The 10778-nt window shown below is 33.4% G+C and overlaps 1 protein-coding gene across 4 annotated transcripts in view; it reads left to right on the forward strand.

Moving 5' to 3' along the window:
* LOC112452109 (tachykinins) overlaps positions 1 to 7700 on the forward strand; it is a 70003-nt gene extending 62303 nt beyond the window's left edge. The window contains exons 2-7 of one of the 4 annotated variants that reach the window (XM_025012165.1): positions 865 to 1057; positions 1188 to 1454; positions 1785 to 2042; positions 2260 to 2494; positions 3274 to 3507; positions 5255 to 7700. In XM_025012165.1, the coding sequence (XP_024867933.1) occupies positions 866 to 1057; positions 1188 to 1454; positions 1785 to 2042; positions 2260 to 2494; positions 3274 to 3507; positions 5255 to 5265 (1197 nt within the window). In that variant the 5' untranslated portion in view covers position 865 and the 3' untranslated portion in view covers positions 5266 to 7700. The remainder of the gene's footprint in view (positions 1 to 864; positions 1058 to 1187; positions 1455 to 1784; positions 2043 to 2259; positions 2495 to 3273; positions 3508 to 5254) is intronic. The other 3 variants (XM_025012166.1, XM_025012167.1, XM_025012168.1) reach the window with 3 other exon arrangements.
* The last annotated feature ends 3078 nt before the right edge of the window (positions 7701 to 10778 follow it).

The following is a 10778-nucleotide window of genomic DNA, read 5'->3' on the forward strand; positions in this document are numbered from 1 at the left end:
CATTTTTTTCTAAATTAATCAGGCGCTCCCTCGTAAGTCGATTCACTCCCGATTTATCGTTCCTTTTAATATTCGTGCCATACCTATACATTTCTTGAAATGTTTCCCCGACATGCGGGTATATTTTCTTTTGATATCGCGCGCGAAAGCGATTTTGCCCCTTCCTGTATTTCCGATATCCACTTTTATTTTACACGTTCCGTGTCGCGTAAATATTTTCTCGCAATATAATTTTCTTATGTGATAAATTCTTGCGTGTAACATATGTATCATGTGAAAAGCATGCTTTAAGTTCCTCGTGCTTTCTCTTCTCTAGCATAGCGGCAAAATATTTCTATTTATACGCGCATTGTACTTATACGTTAGATTTATTGTGACGGATGCAAATTTAGTTATACTTATTTGAAATCTAATTTTTTTTTTGCAAGAATTAATAACTAAAAAAATAACTTTTTCTACAATACAATTAATAAATAAATGACTTTTTAAATGACTGTTTATTCGTTCTTTCTTGTATTAATTGTGCTTCAAACACTAATATGTAACAAGTATGCAATTTGAATTAGTGTCATTTGAGTATCTGAGGGCTGTATCCGACGGATCGTTAGTCCCGGCTAGGTTCCTGATGAACAATCAAATGTGGTTACGTGACACGTCGATAAATTAGTTCAGCGTGATATAGATTGATTTTCGCGTACATGTCAAGATACAACAACGAGAATAGTGCAACATTCGGCGCATGTCCTATAACGCGGAAATTCGATAGGCATCCACATTGAAGGATATAAGTATCGAAGAGAGATGATTGTATTGATGAATATACTATTTTATAGATACTGACTATTTATCTTCGATATGTTTTAGAATGCTTATCAGCTCGGTCCTCTTCGTGGCAGTCTGGACTAGTTCGTCATTTGCAGAAGAATCGTCCTCGAGTGATGCCGCTTCCTCCAAACGGGCGCCCATGGGGTTTCAGGGTATGCGCGGAAAGAAGGACCTCATTCCCACGGTCGCGGAACACAGTGAGCTGTCTAAAAGAACGTTAGTGGATTTTCAGGTAAGTTACTGGTCTATTAAACTTTTTTATTAAAATCGACATAAAGAAGAAGAAAGGTCTAAATTTGTCTAGTTGTCTAGTTTTTATCTTTTGAATTATTTATGAGAGAGATTTCGTTCAATGATTACAGGGTAAGGACTCGAGTGCGCCCGACATTGAGGACAATCTCTTGCACGAGGAGTTTGACAAACGAGCACTGATGGGATTTCAGGGTATGAGGGGGAAGAAGGATTATTTGATACCTGATTTTGAAGATTCCTACTTCCGTGAGGACTACGAGAAAAGAGCGCCAATGGGTTTTCAGGGTATGAGAGGCAAAAAGGCATTCGAGGACGAATACTATAAACGTGCACCCATGGGATTTCAAGGAATGAGAGGGAAAAAATCTTTGGAAGAGGTAAGCTTAAACATTCGAATAAAATTATTATGTTGGAAGAGCTCTTAGGGCGATAATAGATCAACATCTACATGTAGATAAGTCTATAAGTTGCAACTTATAAGATTCTTCTTAAACATGAGGTTGTTTACAAAGTGGATGCTACAAACAGACTATTAGTTCACTCTTTCTTTGATCCACTTTGTCAGTTTATGTAAGCACCGCGAAAAGATTCTTGGTCGTCCAAGCATTTTAAATAGTTGCGTGCCTCTTAATTGGCAGACTTTAATTTTCCTAAAACGCTATCATTGTCGTTTATATTCTATTTTATTAAGAAATGGCAATTTGCAGGTATTGAGCGAAATTGAAAAGAGGGCCGCGATGGGCTTTTACGGTACTAGAGGCAAAAAAACATACGTTTTTGAGTATCCACAAGATTATGAAAAGAGACTTCTTGCGATGGGATTTCAAGATATGCGCGATAAGCTGAAAGAATTTCCGGCAGAGTGGGAGAAAAGAGCTCCCATGGGATTTCAGGGAATGAGAGGCAAGAAAGCATTGCTCGACAAGATAGAAGAACTTGAGAAACGAGCCTATATGGGTTTTCAGGTAAGTTAATTAGTTGCTTAATTATGGAAACATCATATCTAATAGATTTTCCTAAAAGAAAACATATTCTATGCGAAGTGTAATAACTTTGTGCTGTGGTTATTATGAAAGAATGTAATAGTTTAGTATAGTAAACCAATTGATAAAAAACATTGGTAAAAAATAAAAAATAAAGTTTTGGAAATGTTATTAACTGTTTAATTAATGATTGTTTCAGGGTATGAGAGGCAAAAAGGACGCCTTTGAAAATTATGTAGATTACATAGATCCTGACATGGATTTCGACAAGAGAGCGCCAATGGGTTTTCAAGGGATGAGAGGCAAGAAAGACACCGATAAGAGGGCATCGATGGGTTTTCAAGGTATGAGAGGCAAGAGGAGTGTAGGACAAAGATTTCAGACCGGAATGGATTTTGACCGGCATGGAACTCAATCATTAAACGAATATCAAGGTAGAGTCCGTGCTGCTTATATGTGACCTATAATAATTAAATAAAGGAGAAGCATTTAAAATATTATGACAATTGATATTTGTTATTAATATTGGTCTTTGTAAAATATTCCTCACGTTACAATTATTAATGGTCTTATAAAATAATTTAATTATAAGATAAATATATTTTATCAATAATTTAAAGAGTAATTAATCGAGAACCATTTACTTTGAACTCATGTGAGTCTAGTTTCATAAAGCTTGCTATATAACATTATAATACATTGAAACTTGTATTATTTTTAGTATAAATTTTAATATTAAAAGTGGTTAATGCAGCAACTTAATGAAAGTTATTTCTTTTATATAAGGAATTTCGAAAACCTCTGGAGATGCGGTTGCACGAAAACGAAAAAAAATAAAAATTATTCGCGTGCCTGAATAGTTTTTATTGCAGTCGATATATATTTAATTAACTGTGCTGTAACTTGATGAGAAATATTTTCTTTCGTTTTTATCGCGCACTCCAGAGTATTTTGTGAAATAGCTAAATGCTTTCCGAATGTCCCTTGTAACGCCACTAGACGATACAATCGATCGAGTCCTTGTAAGTGGAAGGAACGCGTATAACGAAGGCTTCCCAAATATTTGTCTTATTATCCATGCATCTCCGAATAAACTCTGTAGTGAGACGGACAATTTTCTTTTTGTTCTCTTCCTTTTTCTCCGTCCGCGTACGCCGTGCGATTTTTAGCTCGAAATTGTCACACTGGTCCACGTTGTGTTTCCCCCGTGCAGGAATGAACGATAAGAGACATGCTCTAGCCTCGTGCCAAGTTGAAAAGCGATCGCCCTTCCGATATTTTGATATGCGCGGTAAGAAAAATCCACGATGGGAGTTACGGGGAATGTTTGTGGGGGTGAGAGGCAAAAAGTGGGCGAGAGCCCCGTACGAGGACAACAGCCCGTTCGTAAGGGTGTTTGATAACACCGAGAGGATCGGCGTGGATGGGGATTCGCCGGCAACATTAGGTAATTCGATCAGCTGATAACCAATTAGTAGCAAACATTTATGTCGCGAGATTCTCTTTTTTGCTTTATTCATTTTTCATGGGTACCTAATGGCTGAAAGATTATGCTTTTAGTATTTATCAAGTGTCAAGCTAGTTATTAGAATTTGTTTGCAGAGAAAAATAATTAATTAAATAAAAAAGAAATTAAGTTAAAAAATTATCTTTTTTCGTAAAAGTGTTCATCAAAGTATCTTCTATACAACTATCATAAATGCGACATGTCATTCGCAGAAATTTTTGATATGCAAAATATCATATATTCTTTTCCTAACGCGAGCGTGAAATGGGCCGCTTTTCGCGCTTGTTTTGAGTGAGCAAAACGATCCATTTCTCCACTAGTTGAAAAATGGAGTCATTTCTCAACTAGTGGAGAAATGAAATTGTAAAACAAGCGCGAAAAACGGCCTGTTTCACACTCTTGTTAGGAAAAATAGTATGAACAACTCGTGGGAAGAGTGGTCGAGCCCAAATGAGTGTGATGGTCGCACGAGCGAACATTCAGAATCGACCACTTTTCCCACTAGTTGTACAATATACTATTTATCTATTTATTTTGCATGCGACACATCGAGCATTTAAGTGTACTCATTGTCAGTATACTTGTAATATACATTAATATATTTTACTCTCTTGTCGTAATAAAATTTATCTACGCTTCTGAATTCTATACTTCATCTATATTCTATGATTAACACTTATAATCACCCGTTTACGAATTATTCCGCACTATTAATGCTATGAAAATATTTTTTTTTCCTTGCATACGGGTGCCAAGTGACATTTAAAACAAAGCTAAGGATTATCTTCCTCGCAACTACGAGACAATAGCGACGCAAGGGTCTGCTTTAAAAGTTTCTCCGCGGCATATTGTCATCGAAAAGTTGCTTACCATATTGTGTATAGACGATTGCACGAAATAGCGATAAAATTCTAACTTTGGGATGACAGTTTGACTGAGTTATCTACGCATAATTCAATTACAACTGGTTTATTGAAATGCATAAATATTTAATCAATCTTGAATCGCATTATTTCTTTATTGTTTTAGCTACTTTATTTTAATTTTTATTGAGAAAAAAATAGTAACAAAGGATCAAACAGTAAATTTTCTAAAAAAAAATACACTTTAAATATTCTTTCAAGCAATTTATAATTGCACATAATTTCTTATTGGTGTCATGGCATTATATAAGGTGTTCTATTTAACTCTTACTTCAAATATCTCCATTACTTTTACAAATATAAAAAAGTAGTTAACTTTTTGCATATTTCCCTTAAAACTATACAACTTCTTCCTTAATCACTTTTTCATATTTGTAAAAGCAATGAAATTATTTAAGATGTAAGAGTTAAACAGGACACTTTGTATATATATCATCGTCACATATGTATAATATAAATATGTCCTATTTATATGCATTAAGTATACATATAAGTATATGTAGGTGTATAAAAAGTTTTTATTTTAAATGAGAAATGTTAAGTAAATAAATAATTTAAAAACTCTTTTTCACACACTTCAAGTATAAAATTAGGAGTAAGTTACTCTATTATATTATAGGTACAGCAATAAGAGTTGTTTTTTAGATAAAGTTTTGTCCTTAGCTCTTCGTATAATTATACTAAACAATTGACGATAGAATGCGTCGATTCCCCAAATATGTCGAAGGTATCGTAAACACCATATTTTCTGCTTTGTGTTTCAGATTCACAATAATACAGCAGCTCTTAGAAACGGTAACGAAACTGTTACGAAACGTCTCCTCCAAATAATTTAACCGATGTAGCTAAATCTAAGAACGAGAAAAAAAGAGAAGAAGACGCGTTTATCAGTTATGATGATGGGTGCAAGTATGCTGTCGTCTGTTGATTTATCAATCCGTTAATTAAGGCTACGTTGTTATAATTATTTTTACATGTCATAAGCTCTAATGTCATAAGATCTTGGTCTAGTCAACGTAGTTCGTTATATATATCCTATCATTTATATTTTGCCGCTATATTACAAGATTCAGAATTGCGTGCGTTGGACGCAGGTCGCAAGCCGCATGTCGCAGATACAATCGCGGTTGAGAGCGTAAACTCAAGTGTGCACAATGAACATAATGTATGGAAGAAGAGTTCTACGACAGTGTTTCATAAACGGTATTTCGCGAAACTCTTGTTGCGATTCCATGAATAACTCTCCTGTGAGAAAAGTAAATTATCTAAAATTTTTATTCTATACTTCTTATCTATGGCCAAGATATATTTTGAGAAATTTTATATATAAAAAAGAAATATTGTTTAATTGACGATTTTCCATATCAAATATATGATACGTAAATTAATCAATCAAATCACTCAAAGAATTTAATCTACATTATGTTAAATAAAATCTAAATTATGTTTAAGTATCTAATATATATTACGCATTAAATTAAATTTTTTGTAAAAAAAATTGTTGTTAATGAGACAAGAGTTTAACATGCTTAAAGTTATATTTATAAAAAATGTGTCTAAATTTCTAAAAATATTAATTAAACTGTTATTTAAAAAAATCATGCTTAAAAATAGATATATTTAAATATAATACTATTAAATTTTGTTTATTTTTTAAACAAAGACTGTGTGCATTAATTAGATACAAAGAAGCTTGTTAATAATTGAAACACGAGTACCTATCTGTTTTTAGGTTGCATTTTAATATAGCTACAAAAAATTTTTGATTTATGTGCATTTACGATTTGGGTCTTCCGACCTGTGTTGCAAACGACACGTTATACTGACGATGTGTAATTAGTAAGATTGAATAACTCGAAGATATCTTCCGCCGATTACAATTGTACATGTCAGCGAAATCTTTCGAAAGATGCCTATATCAGTATTATTGTTGATTCATACAGAATGTAAAGAATACCAATCATAGTAATGATACATTTTTGAATGAATTTGTAGAAACAATTATTCCTTAACAAGAAGATTCAAATAAAAATTGATAGTAATTTTGGGATTTTTAACATCAAATATGTTAAACATTTAAAAGTTAAAGTAAAATATCTGTAAAAAGAATATTGTTTTTAAATTAACAACGAGACAAGAATTTAATGCATGCTCAAAATTAAGTTTACAAAAAAATATTTAAGTTTATAAATGTTGAATATAAGCAGGTACTTGAAATAAATCACGTACATAAAGTAATTTTATCGTTAAGGAAAAATTGATTTAGGATTCATGGAACAATGTACTTCTACTATTAATATTTTATGGAACACTCTGTATATTTATAAATCTCGTGCAGGATTTGTTCTACTTTAATTTATGGACACATATCGGCGCAATTACGACAAAGTAATTTCACGTCCTCGACTCCGAGAAATAAAATGTAAACGAGGAATAGATGGCGTGTAAGTTAAGATTGAATAGTGTATAAAAATATCTAGCGTATCTCGTGACATAGATAGGAATTATATTTTTCTCTGGATGTTAAGCGGTAATTGTTATCGTAGATACAATTACGTTCTTAATCATTGTCTAAATCGTTTTATTTTCGTCTTCCAACGAGATGCAGAATTGATTGACGTTGAAAGGTGACCATTTTTGTGGCCATTGGTTCCGCTCAACGAGATAAAATTTAATTCTGATCCTGTTGAGACACTTTTAAGTAATCATGATCCAAAACATTTTACTTCACGTTTAATTTCTACTAATTGTTATATATTTTTTCTAATATAAGTAACGCGATATTACAATAATAGTGGTATTGCACATAATGAATTTCTTGTTGAGGAATTATAACTTACTAATTTCCATCACGCAGTATGCGGAATTTATGTTGTCATGTACCTCTATGTTTGTTGCATATCTTGTTATAAAATAATAAATTGCTTCAGGCTCTAATATTTCTATAGCCCATAATGTTTTATTCATGTCCTTTCTTTAATTATTTCATAAATATACAAATGCGAAAATTTAGCATAAATAATTATATGTGTATATGTATATACTATATTGATTGGGAGTCGTACATTTTTATTTCCATTCGATGTTATGTAAGTTTTTCTGGATTCGGCATAAATTGAGTGAGAAACTTAAAGAAATTTCAATGAAAATATTGCAAATTCTGATTGTAATTAGCATAAATAATAATCAATAAATGGTTGTCATGAATAATTTTGTGACATTTTAAGTACCCATTTACGTTCATTTAATGCATGTAAATTTGCTAACAAATAATTATATTAATTTAAAATGGCAAAAGTCTTATCGTTAATGTGTATTATTGAAATAATGAACAATTTGTTTATTTAAGAATTATTTACATGTTTAAGAAGAGTTTGAAATTAAGTTATGCTAAAATGTCTAAAATTATATCGAGTTATGCTAAAATTGTGACCAAAATATATGCTACTTATCAAAAGAGTTTAGAAGTGATAAAGATCCGTACTAATTGTTATTGACTGCCTGTACAAATATAATAGAAGCAACCTTCTTTTACGTGTTAATGCCTGCCACGATTTGCTGTTAATCGTACCTATATCTTGTTTTGTAGTAACCAAAATATGAACATGCAGCAACGTGGTCATTTTGCCTTGGTACTGGTGAGTAAAGCTCAGGGTAACAAATATATGTGTAATAGATACAAATTTGATACTTGATACAGGTCTCATCGTCTTCTCTGTTACCGTTCACATTTGCGGCATCAAATTCACATATAAATTTTTAACAGAGCATACAAAAAATACACGAAAGATTTAATTAGTATAAGGGTAAGGCAAATGTTATGATACTTCCACTGCGCTTTCTTCGAATGTGTACGGATATTAACTCGTGCTAGAACTGTGACAGACTATATTAACTATGCAGACTGAACAGACTGTGTCCGATTGCCACGCTAGTCTTAATTATGGGTCAACCTTATCTTGATTGTTTATATGCTTTTTATTTCAAAATCTTTTTATGAATAAAAATTGCATTTATTATTTAAAATAGTATATTATACACTTGCAAAAAGTTTTATTCTAACTAATAATACGTTTTATTAAAATAATACGTTTTATTCTTTAAAAAGTTTTATTCTAACTAATAATAAATTAACTTTATTTACTCAAAATGGCAAATATTAATACAAAATATCGAAAGGCTCAAAAATTTACTTTGATACTACTAAATCAGTTTTTTATATTTCTTAACTGTAATACTATTTCGATTTTAATAAAACTCAGGGGAAACGGCCAAAAAGCAGGGAGTTGTGGGATTATTTCGATCGATTAGAATTTAACATTTACTGGTAAAGTGCAGAGAATATCACAAAGAAATTCGGATCTCTCAGGAAGGTAACATGAAAAGAATATTAAGGACACACTTAAGTAGACACGGAATTTTTCCCGATGAAGACCTCACACTATCTGAAAAGCTACGGCAATATTACTCGGACTTACCAGAACATAAGGCAAAATGTAATGAATGCGGTACAGTAATATCATATGTAAAGGATTATGTCTATTTAAAACGACATTTGAATAAAAAACATGACACAATAATCCAGAGTCTTCATGAGTACGTACACATTCAAGAAGTTATTAAAATACTAAAACTTATAAATTAAATGTTATGATAAAACAAGCAATAACTAACAAAAATTTAATAATTTAAAGGAAGTCTATATAACAGTCATTTGTAATTTTGATCATAAATGTGCTTATCAATACGTAATAATTAGAATCTTTTAATTATTTTGCATATATATTGTAATTTAAAAAAAATTTGATTTACTTATATTCACGTTTTTTTATGCACCATGGACACACAGTTGATGTGTTTGAATATACCGAAAACTATCTTTTTGTCTCGGGGGAAGGAATTAAATTATATTTTATTTATATATATTTATTAATTTGACAGTTGTCTTTAGCTGTAAACATAGCTCATTTCGTTTTTGGTTGTGCATAAGTTGTATCTGCAGATATTATAGTTATTTATTAAATAACAAAATAAAAAGAGAATTTTTGGTATATTTTACAAATTAGTTACAAACGGCTTTATAAGATCCACTTAAAACATTGCGTCCATCTGGGAAAGAAAGTGCTTTCCACCATAATTGCAACGACATCGCAACAACGTTGCAACGTTGCAAATTGCAATGTAATATATTATAAAGTCATTACAAAGATAGGTATACAATAATTCGCAACATCCCAGCTTTTAGCAATATGATATATTTTGGAAGCATTGTAAAATTTTAAAACTTACAAGTAAAATCTTTGACATCAAAATTCCTGCTTGGCATATTTAATGCACAGATTTTTTCTCAGAGAAGATAAGTAGATAGAAGGCAATTCCAAAAAAGATTTTGGAATTCAGTAAAATAATAGAAAGTATGAAGATAAACTAAGAGTATACATTTTTCTGCAAATTACATAATTATAATCAGCTTAATTAAATAAATTCTTCATAATTATAAAATAAATAAATTTGCTTGTTTTTAGAACTAGATGTATCCCAACCCTCTAAGCGCGTGTTGGCGAGATTCTTGGCCGGGCGTAACTCCGGTTCGCCAATTGGAGCAAGGCAGGCCGGGTCGACCCCGACAGGGATCCGGAGTGCGGAAAATGAGCAGACACTGATTTTCTCTCTCGGTGGTGCGCAGTACAGTTTTATTCAATATATACAGGTAGCCGGTGGCCTTTACAGTTTAAGGCGCGGCTAGTATGTGCGACGGGCACGTGTTTGAAGCGGGCAAGTACGCACGGCTTCGAGCGCACTTGGGGCGCAAAGATGTCACGCGGAGACGCGCACTTCAGTTTAAGTAACATTCACTCCTCGCTCTGCGAGGGTGAAGATGCTGACGCTCAGAGGCGTAAATGTTCGTCGCCGCACCGTGAGAGCGGGAGCGATCGCGCGCAAACGGCGCGGTTGCGAGTGCCGTCGAGACCCTGGCACGAAGATGCCCTGGCGGCACGATAATTGCGGCACAGATACACGACGGGGCGTAAATCCGCGTGAACCGGAGTAGAGCTTTCCTGAGTACGGAGGCACACTAGCTGGAGTACCGCCCGAGTCGTTCGATAAGCGTCTACTCAGGGGACCGGCGTTCTCGCGGGCCCGTTTCCGGAGAATTCGGTGACGCGACAATGAATTGGGCCAATCGGCGCGTTTCGCAGGATCACGGGATCCTCGCGTGTCCGTATCGATAGCGCTACGTGAGAGACCGAGCGATCAGGGATGACGCGGGGGGGGGGGGGGGGGGGG

Source organism: Temnothorax curvispinosus, unplaced genomic scaffold (genome assembly GCF_003070985.1).
Source record: "Temnothorax curvispinosus isolate PA1 unplaced genomic scaffold, ASM307098v1 QBEX01002956.1, whole genome shotgun sequence".
NCBI lineage: Eukaryota > Metazoa > Arthropoda > Insecta > Hymenoptera > Formicidae > Temnothorax > Temnothorax curvispinosus.